This window comes from Sesamum indicum, linkage group LG9 (genome assembly GCF_000512975.1).
Source record: "Sesamum indicum cultivar Zhongzhi No. 13 linkage group LG9, S_indicum_v1.0, whole genome shotgun sequence".
NCBI classification, from domain to species: Eukaryota; Viridiplantae; Streptophyta; class Magnoliopsida; order Lamiales; family Pedaliaceae; genus Sesamum; species Sesamum indicum.
In genome coordinates, this window is record NC_026153.1 from 3,995,724 (window position 1) to 4,016,141 (window position 20,418).

At 35.5% G+C, this 20,418-nt stretch overlaps 2 protein-coding genes across 3 annotated transcripts; one reads left to right on the plus strand and one right to left on the minus strand.

The window, feature by feature from the left end:
• LOC105170530 lies at positions 377–12,792 on the minus strand. Of its 2 annotated transcripts, XM_011091326.2 has the most exons (14): positions 12,384–12,792; positions 11,474–11,583; positions 10,569–10,631; positions 10,288–10,468; positions 10,043–10,147; positions 9,829–9,953; positions 9,173–9,749; positions 8,923–8,988; positions 8,694–8,770; positions 7,794–8,075; positions 6,491–6,830; positions 6,255–6,407; positions 916–1,449; positions 377–738 (listed from the first exon to the last, which is right to left on the minus strand). In XM_011091326.2, exons 1-14 carry the CDS (start codon positions 12,645–12,647, stop codon positions 550–552), a joined length of 3,066 nt encoding a protein of 1,021 aa, XP_011089628.1. In that variant the 5' UTR covers positions 12,648–12,792; the 3' UTR covers positions 377–549. The 2 variants fall into 2 exon arrangements, with proteins under 2 accessions (XP_011089628.1, XP_011089629.1); XM_011091327.2 differs by lacking the exon at positions 12,384–12,792 and having other exon boundaries at positions 10,288–10,436; positions 11,474–11,552.
• LOC105170531 (cytochrome b561 and DOMON domain-containing protein At3g25290) lies at positions 15,576–18,198 on the plus strand. Its single transcript, XM_011091329.2, has 3 exons — positions 15,576–16,288; positions 16,696–16,950; positions 17,345–18,198. The coding sequence occupies exons 1-3, from the start codon at positions 15,668–15,670 to the stop codon at positions 17,657–17,659; spliced, it is 1,191 nt and encodes a 396-aa protein (XP_011089631.1). The 5' UTR covers positions 15,576–15,667; the 3' UTR covers positions 17,660–18,198.

Consider the following 20,418-nt stretch of genomic DNA (forward strand, 5'->3'; position numbering starts at 1 on the left):
AACTTGTTCGACAATCCCTCACAGTTGCGCTCCAAAATTTGAACCTTTGGGCAAAAGTAATTTGTTGACCAACTTGGCGTCTTCAATCTCTTTCCAGTCTCTACCTACACTTTTCTTCTCCATCCAAAATATATTGACAGTGGAAGACATGATGTGTAGATATGACAGTCATAACGATTTTTGTTATAGAATTCAAACGCACCACCATCTTTCATTGACTATACTCATTTCCGTCCAAGTTGCAACTTCAGAACCAAATATCCGTCATGCGTTTCTATTCAACCCCAAAATCCCTCATCACTCCAGCCCTTTTGTTGAATCCAAAACCGTTCAACTGCATCCCCCAAACACTTCTTACACAGATACTTGTAATAGATGACGAGTGATAAATGAATTAAAATTGACATTGGGTCAATCAAAACCACAAGGCTGCACACTCATCCGATAATTAAAAAAATAATCTACGAGCATTTTTACATATATTATTCATGTTAAAATATCTACATAGATCATAGTATTGATAAGTAACCAGACCTCAAGCAGGGATTTTCATGGCTTCCTCAAGGCCGACGCTGCTCCCATGACAACTGCCAATATGATCCCAACTCCTGCCCCAACAGAGGCACCGACAGTTGCTGCAGTCACAGAATTCGATTTAGCTGCAGCATCTCGATTTGCATCTCCAGCAGCCGCACGTTCCCTTGCCAATTCGAGGAAAATCCTATCCCTGGCAAGCTCCTGTTTTAAGTAATAAAGGTGTTCAGCGCACAAACTTACAAAACTAATCCACGCAATGACAACCCCCAACCCCAGCCAGCCAGCCCAATGTAAGAAAGGTAGAATAGCATTCATATCAACCTTCTGATAATTCCTTTGAGTATATTTTACGAATAAAATCAGCCATGAAAAGTTTACCTGCAAAGCAGCTTCCTCATTACTGCGAAGCACACCATGGACAAGTTGACAGAGAGCTGTTACACCCTCTACGGGGAGAACAGCTGGTTTCCTTTGGAAAGGCCTCCTTACAAGATTGAGAGGAGCAAAAATGAGCTTTTGACTACTGTTTGTTCCATCTGGGACTGTGTTTGTTGTGCGCCATGACAGAGAATCACCAACAGCACTGGGCATAACATATGGGCATGAATTGATAACCTCAGTTAAGCTGGGAGATGCCTGATATGCCTGCAGTACAGCATTTATAGCTACCTTTTGCTGGTGTGCACTAACAGAGAACTTGTTCGTTATGGCAAGAACCCAAGGAACACCTAGAGACTTAGCTTCGTCTAAGAGTAGTGAAAGAGCTGGTGGTTGAGATGTATTCGACTGACCATATCGAGGTATCCGGTGGGACAAGTTATGCACAAGAACCACCAAGTCTATTTTCTGGCTAAGATCACGTATTCCCTTCCACAATTCATCCCTGAAACGAGAGGCCTCCATACTCAAATTCTGTATCACAGGAACAGACTAAGAGTCAACACCCACCAAAGAAAATAAAACACCAATCGTCTAAGTTGGAAGAAGTCGATGTTAGAAGAGAAAGAATAACATATACTTATCCCAGGCTCCCAGCAAGGCTTCTCTACCAAACATTGTTAATGTGTAGATGTAACAACTTTTCAAATAGCAATTCACCAGAAAAGCTTTCCAGTTCAACTGTGACATTCTGGTAGTACAATGTATTCACGCCCCCATTTATCTAAGCTTTATCAAGCACTTATATAAATTGAAAAACAGTTCAATTTCATCATGAAAGATCCTACAATAACTGCATCATGGGAACACAAGGTCACCAAACTACTGTTTATACGCACAACCTAAAAGGAAAGCCAGGTAAAATGCAACAGTAAATGGAACTTGATAGTCTCCCTGGACAATTGATTCAGGCTCCCTTGAGCTTCTGACAATTACAGAATATACTTCCTTGACGTTACAAATCATAAAGACACCCTTGATGTCCACCAGCACCTTAAAAATATCATCCATGGGGCAGACATAACAAATTATTATGATGCCCAATAAGATTTTGAGGAAAAATCAACCTATGCTTGTTTTATTGGTTGCATTTTCTTAAAGACAATATTGCAATTGCATTTAGGGCTAACTTATGAACCAAAATATAGGAGTAATTATTCGACAAACATATATACAAGAAACTGAATCAATTTTGGAAAAAAAAAATAAATGGAATTCATAATTTTGATGCTCTACCCTTCCAAAAGTATTGCCTTACTTGAAATTGAAAGCATCAGAAAATGCAAAGAAGGCACCAGTATATATGCAGAGAATATGAATATACATGAACAAATATGAATACACAGAGAGAGAATACCTATACATAAGTATGAATCTATGTCCATGCAATACTTAAAAGATACAAAAAGTATAAAGGTATTTAGCAGTCAATGCTCCATGCAGTAATGACCCCCATTTTTTAAGCTTGCTATCCTTTTTTCCCCCCTTCTTCTCCATTTCTACGATCACACATGCAAACCACCACAACCCCTCTATTATCACCACCTGTTCTTCCACCGTCTCTTTTCTTTTCTTCTTTCCCGTCTATGTCCACTTCCTCTTCAAATCACTCACATTGACAGGCGTCAACCAATATAGTCACCAGTTGCCACGGCCCTCACTATCATGCCACAAACAATGCCCATTGATGAACAGTGACAATTCTCTTGACCATCATTGTTTCCCGCACATCAAGCAGTGGGCAACTGGGTGTTGTCCAATTTTCTTTTTTTGGAGTTGGGCAAAACAGCATCCAACCATCGTTGCATAGAGATATGAACAATTATGAAAAATCCATGTGCAGTGAAGATGAGAAATTAAGCTAAGCTGAAAAGTTTACAAGCACTGATATGGTGGCCAAGTTTGGAAACAGCTGTGGGCGACAACTGCCAGTCAGAAGCTCCACCATATTTTCTGAGACATTTTAGGATGTCTGAGGAGTCAATGTAATGAAAGAATAGAGGCTGAGGACTGGGGCCGCGAAAAGTGACAGGAGACTGCTATGAAGGTTGGGGGGATGAAGATGGGCCTTTTCTAGCACTTCTATAAGAAATTGATATGGTTTTTTGGACGAATAAGATCATCAACTGCAGTTTGTGATGAATGTTAATGAATGTTATTGGTAGAATATTTTTAGGATTTGTGCATATCTTTTCTCATTTGTTTTGGATAGGCATATTTGATTGTTATCCAATAAGTTGTAGTTATTACTTAATTCCACCACTATCTATAGAGGTGGAATAATCAATAATAGATACTACGTTTTCTTTTCCTTTCCTACTTTCAACATGGTACAAGAGCAGGTTCAAACAAAAGAAGTGAGAAAGAAATTATTTATATATATATATATATATTTCTTTAAAAAAAGAAAAGGAAAAAAAAAAGAGAGAGACCTAAACCCTAATTACCCAAAACCACATCTGCCCCGCCGCCAACCCCAACGTTCGCATTAGGTCGTTCAGCTGCCACCTTCGTCGACCCTTCATCTCCACTTGCCCTGCCGCTCTTTCAGCAGATTCTTTAAACCACAAAACTTCACTAGTGGTGGGAGCTATAGCCCGATATTCAGCCTCTATTATAATTTTTTTTTTACTACGTGAAGTCACAAGGTTCCCACCAACATAGGTGCAATATCCAGAAGTAGATTTCCTTATCTTGGACCCAGCATGGTCTGCATCAGAATAAGCTTTTATCTTTACGTGTCCATGTCGCTTGAATAATAACCCTTTACCAGCAGATGCCTTTATATAGTTCAAGAGCCTTAGAACAACTTCCCAATAAACTGATCCTAGCTTATCCATAAATTGACTAACTAGGCCAATGGCAAAGGAGATAGCAAGCCGAGTTAAGTAGATTATCTTGCCAACAAGTCTTCTATACTCTGTCTTGTCTTCCAAATAATATCGTCATTCCAAAAATCGAGATTAGAATCCATAGGAGTGTCCACCTGTTTAGTGCCAAGTAAGCCTGCCTCTTGAAGGAGATCACAAGTATATTTCTCTGAGATAGAGAGATCCCAAGCTTGCTATGAGCAATTTCAATCCCCAAACCTTTAGTGACGAAGTGCTTTCGTAGGTATGTCTTGGCCTCTTCTATTCCAACTCACTACCGGTGGTCAAAATACCATCAACATAGACTGCAAGAATGTTCGTACCTGACCCCTAAGTTCGGACAAAGACTGAATGATATGCTTGGCACCGCAAAAATCCAAAACTCACCAATCATACGATTGAGGTCGATCGTCACTTTGTTTGCTAGGTTGTCATGAGTCAGAATATATGCACTCCCTTTACTCCTTCAGAGCAAAGAGCACATACTTTTACCAACGCTTTTGGGAGCAATGCAGTTTGATATTTTATGTAACAAGCTGGGCATGCTTGATATATTTGCTCCAACTTGAGGGGGAGTGTTAGAATATTTAGGATTTGCGCATATTGTTTCTTATTTGTTTTAGATAGGTATCTTTTATTGTTATCCACTAAGTTGTAGTTATATTTTAATTCCACCACTATATATAGAGATGTGGAAATATCAAAATAAATACTACGTTTTCTTTTCCTTTCCTACTTTCTACGCTTATTTGGGTCAAAATTAAGTAATATGAACCTTTAGTTGAAGGACATTGATGCCACATGATCATGACAATATATTGGATCCTTTTGGGGTCTGATTTGGTTAGATGAAGCTCACTGACTCAGGATCTTGTAAAGTTTGAATTGGGGACAAATTGAGTGCGCATCTTTTCGGTAATGTTCCAATGTCCAGTCCTTTTTTTTTCATTTTTTATGTGGAAGACATTTGACAACAGTAGTTGCCGGAGTTCTCATTCATTACCACCAACCATCTAGGTGTTACCTAGCAGTCACTAGTTAGGGCGCTATACTGCAATTTTGAACTATAGAGGGTATTTTTGTAATTTGGTCAATAATTAAGATTTACAATTTACAAATTCATAAAATATCCATCTGCGATTTTGGGCTTTTTACAGAATGATTGATGTGTGTTTGTGAGAATGGATTTGAAGATAGGAGTGTAAAATGAATTGGAAAAGGTAATGCATGTTCAAATTATTTTTAGGTCATGTGAAGCATTTAAAGCTTGAAATGTGTGTGTGTAAGTGTGTGTGTATATATATTATATATATAATATACTTTCATTGCTGAAATGCTTCAAATATGTATCCAGCCATATACAAAAGACTTACTCAAAGAATATATATATATATACAACACATAATAACAATTGATATACACATATGTATGGTAACAAATAGGATTTTTTTTAATAATAATTTTGAAGAAAGAGGTTCGGAAAGTGGGATATGTTTGATTTTCTTTGTAAGAAGAAACAACCTTTTTGAAAAAATGGAACCAAAAGTCATCATTGGGTTTGTCTCAGTAATTTCAAATTTACAATGCATTTCAAATCCTGGAGCATCCATTTTGACCAATTTTCTCCATCATCATCATAATTGATTTCAATCTCACCAAATGTTGAGTAATTTAAATCCTTAATTGCAAAAGCATACCTCAACTCAAAACCCGTCCATCCAAATTCAACCACAATTTCTAAAACCGATAAATTTAGTTTGTTATGACAGGATAAAATTTAAAATCAAGGGCTTCACACAACAGTTCAAAACCTACACAACCTCAAAGGTAAGAAATATCATCAAGAAATAAATAAATTAGTAATCAAACGGTCTAAAATGTCCACAGGCACACAGGGAGTTGATCGAAAAGCTCTAAGAGGATATGAATATTCCATGACCATAAGCACACTCGAAGCATCTTAGGATTGTGAATGTGATTTTAAGATAAACTACATAGACAAAAGTTGAAAGGCGAAAGCAGCCAAGTGGATTAAGGGAGTGAATTTTGTGGATCCACCATACTCACTCTCTATTCTTGTCATTTCTTCCTAACATAACTAAGAGCTATCTCTCATGCTCAATCGCACAAAAAACTTGCTCATATCTGAAACTGTCAGCCAGCAGGCATTGCAATATAAAACCCCAATCAAATTATTCAGGAAATATCACATATCTGACAATAATGATACTGAAATTGACTGTCCTCTTGTTTATGAAATGGTTGAAAATCAAAAAGCTTATGAGCACATATAAATTTGGTTTTGCCACTTGAATCGGAAATGCCAACAGCAAATTCATGAAGTAATTACCTAGAAAACAATAATCTGTGCACACAAGTCGAAGATGAGCTAAGTCAAAGGAACAAAACCTGTAAATTTACTCCTGTGGAATCTGAATAGAGCAAACCACCGGCAATACCTTCTCGAATGTCAACATCCATAGGGAAAGTCTCGACATTTGAAATGCCATTAGTTCTTCCTTGATCCAAAATTGCCTTAAGAAGAGAGGTTTTACCAGCACCCTGCATGACACATAAGTTTCACTTTATGCATGAAAGCAAAACCTAAGCCACTGAATGCGTGAAAATTTTATAGTTTATATTACCTCAAGGCCAATTAGTCTCACCCTACGGGTTCTAACATGAACCTCTTTTGCGACAGTTGAAAAATCAGTTGTACAAAATACTACAAAATCACTTAGACCATCAGGATTGACGAAGTTATCCACCACTTCTGTAGACTTATTCTGTTTCAACTTCAGATCAACAGAACTCTGATCAATTGAGAGAAATGCAGGCATCAAGCCATCCTCCAGTATTTGATGTTTAGGTGGTCGTCTCAATGGAGCACCAACCCGTATTCGCATCTTCTGCATCTCTGGTTGCAATTCATGCTGCTGAGAGTATAGCGCCGGAGAAGGAAAAGATTCCACAGTAGTTGTGCACCTGCAAGGGTAGCAAAATTGTATAATCATAGAAACTGGCATAAATAATTTAGAACTGAGACATAAACAACCTCAAAGCACTCTTGCAGCATCTTACCTTGATCAGTGGACTGTCAGCTTGCTACAATATACGTATATACCGGGAAAATTTAGATACAGAACATTGGACCACTGAAGACATATTTGCAATGGCAATTTTGTCGTATATGTAAACTAATAACTCACACAGCATACATCTTTTTGAATAAAAATGCATCTAGTATGAGACTTAACTTCAGAATGTTTGGTTGATCATTAATAATGCAGCTAATTGGAAGCTTTCACCATCACATAAGATATCACATTCCCAGGAGAATAGTTTATTTACTTTCTCATGTATTTTCTAAAGTATTAAGAGGGCATCACAATATAAGATCCTTCTGATCTCTTTTCCACTGTTTGCTTCCAACCTTCCTTTTTAGTAATTCAATCTTTTCAGCTGCATGCATACAATTAATATCCTTTGAAACATCAATTTACATCTTTGATAACTAAGACCAATTTTTTAGGAAGAACAATGCACAATATGCCTACAATGCCTGGAAACTAGACCGAAGAGTGCAGATTCTTCCCGTTTCACGGGAAGAAACCTGCTTGCATCCATGATAAGTTTTCAAATCACTGAGAGAAATGCACGATTAAACATGAATGAGGGGAATAATGTTTCTAAGCATCAGCAAGTTAAATGCTGAGGTCAAAGGAAAATGTAATTAAGTTTGAAGTATTAAACTCTGCAAGTACTGTTTTTCCTCAAGATGGTACTGAGTTATTTGTAAAAATCTGAATTCACATGACATACAAAAATAAATTAATCAGGAGCAACGATCAAAGAAAGAACAAAAGGAAGGGTTCAGCTAGCAAAGTATTTGCAACACAAAATAGGATGAACATTAGCATTAGTCAGCTAACAGGTTGAGAAATATACCATTTCCCATTTACTCGAGCTTGAACCAATGTACATAGATGTAATCCAAAACCAGAAATGTCTACTTTAAGAGGGTCTCCATTCTTCTCACATGGAATACCAGTCCATCCAAGGGGAACCAAAGAAGTAGCTGTGCGAATAATTGGAGATTCAACAATATGCCCAAGTTCCACTGTACCAGCGACTGAAATTCCCATCCATTTTTGTAATTGTGGGAATTGCAGCTCTTGCTCTCGCCCCAAGAACGAAAATGCATTTTCTTTCATGTAGAGTTCATATATTCTGTAAGAAATAACAATGTGATAACAACTATGACGAAATTATATAAAAGAGAAATAACCAATTTTACTAAGACTGATTGAGGCACATGTTAAATGAAGAAACACTGGTAAAACTAAATGCAAGGTAGGAAAGTATTAAAGACCGGCACATCAATATCATGATCGTTAGCAACCAACAATAAATCATAAGTTAAGAAAAAGAGCTAGAGTTTATATTCTGATCACATGGATACCAAACAGTCTCAAGATAATGAAATTAAAAGGTCACAGAGTAATTAGGAAAAGAGACAGAACTAGTTAAAAGATGCTGGATTCAGAAATTCATATTGTCTGCAGAATCATTCAGGTTTTCCGTTATTGAAGAACAACAGATATAATAGCAAGTAGAAGTCTACAATCCCGAATGATGAAAAGAAAGGCAATTAATGTAACATGCATCAGAATCTCAAATCGGGGGCTAAACAAACTTTTTCATCAAGAAATTTCAGGGACCCAAGGGCGATGGGATATAACTAATTGTTTTAATTTTCGGGGCACAAAAAGGCCAATCCTCATGCACTTCCATCTTATTGCTTGAGATATAAATAAGAACATGAAAACCAAAGCAGAAATATATTACCTTTGAAACCGGGACCTGTACGACTTCATTGAATGTGATTGAAAACGCTCTTTTACTTCAGCAATTACAGATCTAACCTGAAAATAGCAATTTACCATTAGTAAGAGAAAAGATGAAAGGATTATGAAACTGGGTACAACACATAATTGCATGTACCACTGAAGTCTACTAAGGAATGAGATAAAGAGAAGCAGCAATAAAAGCATAGATGAATAAGTAGCAATCCTACCGACGTCAATTTTGAGTATTCTGAACCAGATAATGATTCCACTGATGAATTTCCCAAAAGATAAAGCTGTCAAAAAATGCATAAGAGAATTGGATAAGGAATCAAATAGTAAGACTACAACAGATACAAGTAGCACAAGCTTTGAATAGCATATATTTAGTAAATCACCATTAAGTTCTTCTCATCAAAAGCAGCCATCCTATGATAATACAACAGCCATGGAAAAGGCAACTAAATTGATTGATCTTACCTGGCCAAAAGGTACATATGAAGGTAAGGAAGGCATGCGGCGCCATACCCTCTTGTTCCCACTGCCATTGGTACTATCTCCAGATGATTTTTCATTTTTCACTCCTGCAGAAATCTCGCCATTCTTTTCAGGTAAAGGCCGGAGAGAAATGCCATCAGAACCCTCTTCAATTTCCAGAGACTGGGGAGCGGTAACTATATCATCAATTGATGATGTTGCAGCAGAATCAGTAAAAACAGAAGTTTCAACTGGATCAACTTTTCTCCCTGAATATTTATAGATCTGTCTTCTAACACCTTCTATTGGAACAAGTCTTGAAAGTCTCCAAAATGAGTTCTGCACAGGACCTAGACCCAAAACCAATTGCTCTCCTTCACTCTCTTTCAATACTTCTGGCTTCTGCTTCTCCATTCCTTCCCTATATTTTGACACTGATGGTGAAGTTTCAACATTAGGACCCAAGGGGTTCTGAGAGTTGTAATGATGAAAATATGCTGGAGATAATATTCGAGGCACCAAGTCTTCAGGAATGCAATAGGTTCTAAAATACTGCTGCCATCCTTTTCCATTAACATAGCTGCAAGAAAACATGTACTGAAGGTTGATAACACAAATTTGACTAAAGAAAACATCTAAAAACACAGTATAAAACATACTCTCTAAGCGCTGCATTTCCTACTGGAGGCTGGGAGAACGTGATACACTTCACCTGGACCCTTTCAGTTTCTTTCGAGGTAACAGCGATAACTCTCAAAATCGCAAGGGTGGCCAACACTGCTACCTGAACAAGTTATAGGCAAAGGGATAGTCCTTATAATTCCGAGTAACTACAGCTAAAGTAAATTAGTTGAAGAATAAAAAAGGACATACTGCACCACCAAGTGAATGTCCACATAACACAAGTTTTCGTCTCTTTTTCTGTGCTAGCCTGTATAACTCCAGTGCAGGTATTCCTTTAGCGCGAGACATAAATCCCTAATGACAGTAGAACAAATATTAACCATAAAAGGAGAACTAAGAACGCATGCTCTGGCAGTGAAATAAAAACATCCCTTAAAGATCATGGATTTGACAAATCACTCTCAAAAACAAATGCTAGAGAGTGCCTCCAGTACCCGATGGACCGCAGGCCTAGCTGTAAATTTTGTTTGTGTAGGGTTGCTTTCCATGTGTCTCGAGCCATTCCCCCCATCATCATGACTGCCAGATTCTGCAGATTCAGTCTCACTACCTTCTGCCATTGCATTATCGTGGAATATGGCACCTTGAAATATATTTGCATCAGCCATGACATCCCTTTATAACAGGTAGCGGCAAGAGAAAGTAAAATACAATTCCAAAAATGATTTTAGAAGAAAGATAAATAGCTGACCAAAAGTTTACATATCATACTTACTTGTATTGCTTAGTCCCAATGAAGGAAGCAAATAATGTATCTCCTGCTTCAGCTAATAGATACCTACAAAATAATAAATCACAATGCTAAGACAAAGGACAACATAATCATTTTTATGTACTAAGTAAAGTTTGACAATGGGGGGGAGGATATTATATGCTTAAACATATTATTGATATCTGTAACACTAACTATATGCTCTATATACAAGCATAAAATATTTATGAGCCACCCTGTCAGTGTAATTATCATCACACTCTAGCTTCAGAGGAGCTAACACAGGATTCTTTTTCCAAATCAATGAAGGAGAGAGACATAATTCAAGAAACCAGAGGCAAAACTCGTTTACAGAGCAAGGAACAGAAAGACAAATGGGCTAGTCAATGAAATGCACCAACTACCTTTCCTTCCACTAATTCTTAGCCTTCTTTCCTATACACACTAATCTCCTTCTGGTCTAGGTTCTACATATGATGATGGAACATGAAAGGGCTTTCAATCATTTATTTGTCTTTAGTGTGATTCAAAGAGGCCTGGTGCAAAACAATAAAGAAAGCAGCATCCAGCGCATGAACATCTAGATGTTAACTTCAGGTTTTATCTCACAATATATTGTTACATAAGCTTCTCACTTTCTGAATTTGACCACTACTTTCCAGTAGAACCTAACAAACTTTCATGCACAAGTTTCAACATAATAGACCATATATATGCTCCTTTTTGACAAATCTTCTAATATGTCCTCGCATGGTGCATACCATGATCACGAGTAGTAAAAATTCGATTACAACAAACAAGCCATCAGATAAATCAAACTAATACTACACACTTAACAGTAAAGGGTAGACTCAAACAAAAAATAAGGTAAATCTTGAACATGCATAACCAATATTTCATTCGAACACCTGTGTGGAACATGATCCGAAGATGGCTGGACCCGCTCCAGAGAAACTACTTGCCCTCCAAAATCAGCCTTAAATTTGTTCGCTGCTCGAACCATCTCAGCAGCAGGTCTCTATCATGATGAGAATCAATATCAAGAATTGGAAAGTATTATCTATGGTCCAATACAAAAGCAGCTAGCACAAAAAGACAGAGTTACATTACTTTAAGACCCAATTCTGGGAACTAACATGAAAGATCCCCATGCAACGAAATTTTACTCAACCACAGCTTTCACTTTTTGATTTGTTTAAAATTCAAATATCATTTTGCACACCTTCAGCTGTTTTTTAAACAAAACTTATATCCAATAACATTTGTGAAACTTATCCGTTGGGTCCTCCCAATATCTCTAGTGGTATTTGGCAAGGACAAAGCACAGAAGAATGCTTTTCTCCATTTTCCACCCCATGCATATCTCTCCCAGCTGAAGATGGTTCGTATTAACAGACTACTTCAACATAGATAGCAAAAAATTACTAAAGTTGTTCAACGGCAAAAGAAGACACAACAAATCCATTAATAATGTCAAAACTTATGCAAAAGTTGATTAATAAATATTAAGCCTTCAATTTAAATGTGTGTTCCATCATACTGTAAGCTTTCCAACGATTCAAAACTAAAAGAAGTAACAAAGAAAAACAGGCCTGTCTATTCCGCAGCAACAAGGTCAAGAATAAGATCAAACATTGCATGGCGAGCAGGAAGGCGAAAGAGCAGCAGCCCTCCTTCAAGTTCTCCCAATTTTAACCATAAAACAAAACCGCTCACAAACTCAATCACTATAAAACTTCCCCTAAACTTTCTAAAATCACCAATCAAACTTGAAGATCAAGATCAACAATCTCCACCGAACACGAAAGAACAATGCACCTTGTAGACACACTCTGCGAGGACCATGCAACAGAGAATTTCCTGCAAATCGGAGAGCGTCTCCGCCTTGACGGCGTTACACAACTCCTGCAATTGCTTCTTCCTGGCCTCCAACTCTTCCTGAATCTTCTTCTGCTGTTGGCGGCGGCCGTTGGGCCACGGCCACTTCACGGCCATCCTCCAAGGCGGCGGCCACGTCACTCTGAGGATTTTGGTCCGCTGATCTCTGATCCATGTCTCCACTCTCCTCTGCAGCGTCTCCATTACCCATGCAAATGCAATCTGCAAAACCCTAATTGGAATTAGCCAGGACTTGCGGGAGGGAGGGGAGGAGGATCTGGCGGTTATCTGGTGGCACGCGGGGTTTTTGGCCTATTTTGGTGTTGGAATGGAATGTGAAGGGTATATGCCCCAATCCATATCTCTATTACTACTCGTATTATACTCCGTATCTTTTTCGTATATATACATCTCAATCATTCAATAATTTCTTCTTTTTGCTTTTTTTATAAAAATATCTATACAAAATAAAACAAAAATATTAAGACCTTTCCGTTTGTTTCCATTTTAATTTTCAGTTTTCAGTAATTAATGTATGTTTTCAATTTTGTGTAAATTTTCATGTGAAAATAAAAAATACATGCGATTTTATTGATATATTGTGTTTTATGTTGTTAGTTGTGTTAAATTAATATTTTTTATTCGATAAAAATGAATATTCTTTTTAATTATTAATTGTATCAAAACGAATATAAATTTTGTTTAAATTAAAATTAAATTTATATTATTGATTTATAACATTCAGTGATGTCATATCAAAATATTCTGAAAATTATATATTACTAGTTTATAAAATCAATAATTAAAAAACATATTTATATAAATATATAAAAAAATTAATGAGAATAAATGAAAATAAATATAAACAAATATATTTATCATACTCTATTTTTTTATTTTATAAGCTTTCATGTATTCTAAGACTTATAAGCTCGTTCAAACACCCTCTTAATCTAAATTCAAATCAGATCAAATATTTCATTTAGTTATATTTATTCATGCAGTATTTATAAAATTTAAATTATTTATAATTTTTTGTGTATTTATTTTAAGGCACAATAGTTATCTCTTGTTTCGATTGCGCGGACTTAGATATCATTTTAATTTTTATTTTGCTGCATAGAAAAAATAATAATTTTTTATTTAATTTAAATAAATGCACGATATTTATTTTTGTGCAAAAGATAGGGAGACATTTCAGATCAATTAGGCAGAAATACAATCTAAATTAATTTCTATATCTAATAAAATCTTTATATTTTTGCACTTCTTTTCTCTAATTTTAAACATTGAATTTTTATCGATTCATTATTTGTTATATTTTAAATTTAAATATATAGAAAGGGATATTTTTTTTTACATAATTATATTAATTTCTCGATAAATTGAACAATACATTAATTCAATCTACGTACTGACATGTCAAATAACAATAAATTCATATAAAATTAGATAAACACAATACACTCTATGAAACTTAAATGCACCTAACTTACAATAGAATTTTAATATTAATTATTATGTTAAGACATCGTTGGTGGAGAAAGGGACGTTTTCAACACTGTGATGGTTACAAATTATAATAACAAAATTGAATAATAATTATTAAGAAATAAGGAATTAATTAATTTAGAAAGGAGTATGAATCTTTAACGTGACAAAATACAAGAATTTTAATTCTAATTTACTCCGAGATTCCGGATTGCCGGGGGAGGATTGTTCTGCTGTGGTTGCCTGCACCTTGCTCACTCCACCTCATTGGCTCCATGTGCTTGAGACGCCCACTTCTTCCCCCTAACTCCTTACGTGGCCACACTTGATTGGCCCAAGTATGTACACCAGACATGAATGGCTGTTTCCGGTCGAGGTGTGTTTGGCAGGAGGGATAATCTAATTCGGTGTTTCCGCCACTAGCTTGGATTAAATTGTCTACTAATTAATTACATTGTTTTTTTTAAGTGGATGCGATGAATTATTATTTATTAAATAATTAATTATATCTATAATATTAAAAATTTACATCTAATGACAATCAGTAATTATAATATCTGATAAAATATTTAATTAATAATTATTATTAAAATAGAATCATACCTAATAATTATCTTGCATTTAGCATTTAATTGGTAAATGGGTCTTCAGTTTTATGTTTGAGATGAGCTTCTATTACATGATTATTGAAATTGATTTAGTACAAAGGTTGTGGTTGGATATGGAGTCTTCATTTTCGAAACCTGTTTAATATTTCGATTTGACTTATAAATTAATATATTTAAAAATAAAATATTTACACTAATATTCGAGATGATTATTGAAAATATGATCCAAGATTACACGAACAGTCTATAGTTCATTGGTTTAAAACAATTGATTCGTTTGAAAATTAATACACATTAAGTTTGTTAGAATGACTTTTCATTAAAAGTCATATGATGCTTTAAGTTCGATGGGATCATAGTATAAAACATGAGGGGTTGAAGAGCCATATCTTATGTTGTAAATGTGTAGTCGTTGGATTGTGTTTGCCCGTATATATAACAGTATGTCAGAATATACATGGATCCGTGTGTCTACATATGTGATTTTCAGATCAATAATTGATAAATTATATAAGTCTATTCAATTCAATTATAGTAAATTTTGTCATTTCTTGCTTACTCAGTGTCAATATCTTCGTTGTCAACATATTTAATGCATCATGTTCTTATTTGAGAAAGGTGCTTAATTTGTTGTTTGATTTTAATTTGAAAAATGTAGCTTAATTTACTATAGTTGGAAAAGGGTTTGAAAATAATTGTAGTAAAATTGCATATGGCTATCATATTTCCAAATTTGGGAAAGCATATTATTATTCAATTGTGGTAGGAAAAGGTTTGGAGTAATTTATAATTTTGCGAGTGACTATTAAATTATTATTATTATTTTCTTAGGTCTGATCAAAATTAATTTGAATTGAAATTTATTTATTTTGTAATTAATTAAATTTGACCAAATATAAATTGAGATGGAATTTTGGATCATAAAAGGAATAATAACAAATTAGTGAAAGATTTAAATTAACCCCCCCCCCCCCCTAATTTTCCTCTCACCAAACATGTCCTTAACCCAATCTTCCTGAAATACCCCACCCTGAGCATATATCTTCAACTTTTCCACAATCTTTACTGTGTATACTGAAAGCCCACTACAGCACTTTCTATTTTCTGCTCTCTCTCTTTCCATCAATGGCGTCTTCCTCTCAACTCCTGGCGTCTTTCCTTCTCCTAACATCGCTTTCTCTATTCTCACCGTCACAGTCGGCCACCTGCACATCGCAGACCTTCACCGGCAACAGGCTCTACACTTTCTGCAACGACCTCCCCTCCCTGAACTCCTACCTCCACTGGGCCTACGACTCGGCCCAGTCCACCCTTTCCATAGCGTTCGTCGCCGCCCCGCCCAGTCCCGACGGATGGGTTTCATGGGCCATCAACCCGACTGCCACCGGCATGGTGGGCTCGCAGGCCCTCATCGCGTTCAGGGATCCCAGGGGTGGAATGACCGTTAAGACATACAACGTCTCGACTTACGGCCCGTTAACGGAGTCCAAGGTTTGGTACGAGGTGAAGGAATCGTCGGCGGAGTTTTCCGGCGGGGTTATCAGGCTTTTTGCAACCATAGTGTTGCCGGAGAAAGGGAGGACGACAGTGAACCAAGTATGGCAGGTGGGTCCCTCCATCACCGGCGGGGTGCCTGATAAGCACGAGTTTCAGCCGGAAAACTTGAACTCTAAAGGTAGCCTTGATTTATTGAGAGGACAAAGCACTGCTGGCGCCGGCGGTAACTCTAGAACCAAGAAGAGAAATGTGAGTTTCTTTCCCTTTTCCCTTTTTGAATTTTCTAGTAATTGTTTCTTTCATGATACTATTCACTTCTATACAAGAATTTCCCATGGATGTTGCATCAGTTATATTCTAGGAATTCATAGATATAATATGAAAAAAAAAAAGGGGTTTGATAAAAAATGTGTTGATGTTCCCATGAAGATGAATATTTTCTTTGTTTTACCAAAAAAAAAAAAAAATCTTCCCATGTATTAATAGGTGGAAAAGTATTCAGATTTTGTAAATTCTTGTTAGCTGAGTAAACTGTGAAGAGAAACCATGTAATACACTGTTAGTTTTGGTCATGACATATTTCCCTACTCTGGCTATGGGGATTGCTTAATTGTTGATGTTGAAATTAGTACTAACTGTTATGATATTTGCCTCAGATTCATGGAGTACTAAACGTTGTTAGCTGGGGGATTATGTTTCCAATCGGTATCATCATTGCAAGATACCTGAGGACGTTTCCTTCTGCCGATCCTGCCTGGTTTTATCTTCACGTTTTCTGCCAGGTTTCAGCGTATGCCATCGGAGTGGCTGGCTGGGGAACCGGTCTTAAGCTTGGCAGTCAATCTAAAGGCATTACCTATTCTAATCATCGTAACATTGGGATTGCACTCTTTGCTCTAGCAACTGTGCAGGTAGTTTTTCTCACGATTACCTTGTAGTTGGATTGAACTTTAGATCATAATGGTTTTAGTTCATGTGACTTTAATCTTGACTTGTTGGTTCAATTCATGAATGGGATTTGTGATGTTGGAGAAGGCTACAGAAGTTGCAATAAGATGTGGCCAAATTTAACAGTTAAAACTTTGCAAGAATAGACAACCTTGTTTATTTTTGTCGTTTCATGCTTGTTGATATGTGGGAGAAGCACAACCGAAAAGAGGTTCGACAGCCTTGTGTAGTGAACATGTTTATGAGTGACGTTGTTGTGTGATTGAGTAGTTTCATCAAGTGGCTGTTTGAAAGAACTTACTTGGATGCTGTGTTTTTGCTGATGTATGGTTCTTCTGCTTTTGTCTCTTTGTATAGATATTCGCCCTGTTGTTGAGGCCAAAAAAGGACCACAAGTACCGGTTTTACTGGAACATCTACCACCATGGATTTGGATACACGATCATCATACTTGGCATCATCAATGTGTTCAAAGGCTTCGATATATTGAAGCCAGAGGCCAAGTGGAGAAACGCATACATCATCGTGATTGCCGTTCTTGGAGGGATTGCCTTGTTGTTGGAAGCCATCACATGGATTGTCGTTCTACGGAGGAAGAAGTCGAGCGAGTCGACGAAGCCCTACGACGGTTTCAACAACGGACATAGCAGGCAAGAACGTCTGGCTCCATGATCAACATCCATCACTTTCCCTCACTTTCTTGACGTGACAACCGGCCCGGCCAGATCTTCTACTGCAAATCGGTACTACATCTCATAATATCTATATCATCCTGCATATATGCACGCCACGTGTATAAGGTATTTCTCTATATATACAAATGACGTGGATTTATACATATGGCCGACATATATGAAGTGTAATATGAGATGAAATACCCTTCTGCAATAGAAAATACTAAGTTGGCGCTGCCGCAGTCGACCGTTTTCCTCCCTTTACTTCCATGTACAAATAGCTTTCGTGATTAGTGTGTCATACCGCATATACATACGAACTCGAGTTCATTATTATTTAAAGTTTGTACTATGATGATTTATCTAGTTCAATGGTGTGTTTAAGGTAAGATACATATGCAAATGCCGGTTTGAATAGGTGAATGAATCAAGGCTGGCAACGTTCAAAACTCCTGCTTGTATAATGTATGTCTGAATATAAGTATAGATATGAGATGGGTTGTCACTGGGCACATGCTGGCCTTTATTAGTTTGCAAGTTTTGTGTGTACGAGAATCATGTGCAAACGCCTTTTCTGGGATTCTTGTCCGTCTTTTCGATCTAAAAATTTAATTTATTCTTACCAAAGATGCCAAGATTCATCTTCCTGCCTATTATTTGAATTATTTTCTACTCAAAATGCATCCCCCCCCCCCCTGAAATATGCATTGACTGTGAAAACAACAATCGGTATAGATTATGCCATGGCGGAACAAATTAGTTCTCATTATTTGATATTTTTACGCTCGATATCTATATAATATTCAGTAAATTTGAGTGGTTAGAGTAATAACTTTTTATTGTTAAAATGTATATTGATTAAATTACCTTAAAACATATTTATATTTATTTAAAAATGATCGTATTTATAATTTTTCAATTTTATGTGTACATATCTAAAATTAATAAAAATTATTTAAGATAATTACGATCAGATATTTGTTTTATTGTTCTTCTTTCTCACACAACTAAATCAAAATAATTAAACTTAAATTATACACACATATTGAATGTAGAGTGTGTCTGATTGGGGTGAAAAGTGGAAGTATAAGAGAATTGGAAGTAAAAAATGAATGTGTAAGAGATAGTTTGATTTTAGTTATGAGAAATAAATGTAGGTGAAGTCCAATTTTGTTTCTGCCCGGAATTGGGTGAAAAAGTAAAAGTATAAAATCAAAAAGACAAAAAAATATAATTTTTATTTTTATTTACTCTATTATCCATATATATCTTTATATGTAATTTTCTTTTAATTTTTTTCTCCTTTCTGCTAATAATACCGTACATAATTGCTAGAGAAAAGATAACAAAATCATTGAAAATGCGTGTCTTCTTTGCATTGTCTTCTTCAATGCATCCGGAGATGATATAGAAAGTTTTATTTAGACCAACAAAAGCGATGATGTTTGAATTCGAATTCGTTAGTTGAAAAAATTGTTAGTAATTTTTATTCTATTTTAAATTAAACAGTTTGTTAACAATACTTATTTTAATAAATATTTTTATTAATAAAAAATATCCTTGTTCTTATTTCATAAATATTTTCATTAATAAGGTTTTTATTTTTTGATATACTAAATTATATTAGTATAATATTAATTCAATTGTTTCCTAATACAAGATCAAAAAAAGGATTATTTAATAAAATTATAAAAATTAATTTTTTCTTCTCAATTTGTTTTACTCGTACCAAATAAGATAAAGTATTTGAGATTTACTCCCCTTCAAAGCATATCAAACAATTTGAAGGAAAATTATTATTCTTTCCTTCTCCCTCCCCATTTCACTTCTTATTTCCTCTAATTTGAACTAAACGAACCAGTAATTACCTATTGAGAAATTTAAAAGGAAAATTGATCAAACATTAATTGTGAAGCCTGATATGGAATCCAACTTTTGCATGATAGTTGTTCTTATGGTGGACCATTATTGTGATGTGATTTTACTATAATACCCCTAGCCATGGTATCCAAAGCAACTTGATTATGAATAATTAAAATAATAATCACTCATTGTAACACTTATTTATCAATTTTTACTATATTCATAGTATTTTACAAATAATATGTTCTTAATTGTTTTGTTTCATTCACTGATGACAAATGTATTTTAAACAAATGATTTCATTCACTAATGTGGAATCATTGCCAAAAGAGAGAGAGAGATTAGTGTGAAAAAACTCTAAAGAATTAATATTAATTTATATGTAAATAAAAATAATTCTTATTTTGTCGAAGTAATGATCCTTATTATATTGGTGACAAAATTTGCATATAAGATGTCAGTAATTATGATTAACGATAAAAAGATCATACGAATTATTAGTGACAAATGTACAATAATAACTAAGCGACAATAATACTTATTTTATAATAAAAAAAAATCCCAACTACAAACGAAAATTAAAAAAAAAAACCCTTAATAATAATAATAATTGAAGTGTGAAATGATATTTTATGGTAAGGTGATCATAAATGGGAACATGAAGAAAAATTGGGAGCAAGTAAAAGAGAAAAGGGATACATTTTGAAGATGTAAAAGTCCAAGACTTGAGCACACAAGTGGAAGAAACTGATTTCAACTGTAGTAGTTTGGGTGAAGTCCATATCAGTTCAGTTTTAGAGTGTTTTGGTAAGAAGTCTGTGTTGTTGTTGGTCCCTCCCATTATCATAATTTTCTCCTTTCCACTCCACTACTTTCACTTTCATTATGCTCATG

Excerpts from the sequence above, each read along its gene's own strand:
- LOC105170531 (XM_011091329.2), top strand. The coding sequence starts at position 15,668 with ATGGCGTCTTCCTCTCAACTCCTGGCGTCTTTCCTTCTCCTAACATCG. Across the intron at positions 16,289-16,695 it reads CTAGAACCAAGAAGAGAAAT|ATTCATGGAGTACTAAACGT; the intron begins GTGAGTTTCTTT and ends TATTTGCCTCAG. Across the intron at positions 16,951-17,344 it reads TTGCTCTAGCAACTGTGCAG|ATATTCGCCCTGTTGTTGAG; the intron begins GTAGTTTTTCTC and ends CTCTTTGTATAG.
- LOC105170530 (XM_011091326.2), bottom strand. The coding sequence starts at position 12,647 with ATGGAGACGCTGCAGAGGAGAGTGGAGACATGGATCAGAGATCAGCGG. Across the intron at positions 10,469-10,568 it reads ATTGGGACTAAGCAATACAA|GGATGTCATGGCTGATGCAA; the intron begins GTAAGTATGATA and ends CCTGTTATAAAG. Across the intron at positions 6,831-7,793 it reads GCTCGAGTAAATGGGAAATG|GTGCACAACTACTGTGGAAT; the intron begins GTATATTTCTCA and ends CTACCCTTGCAG.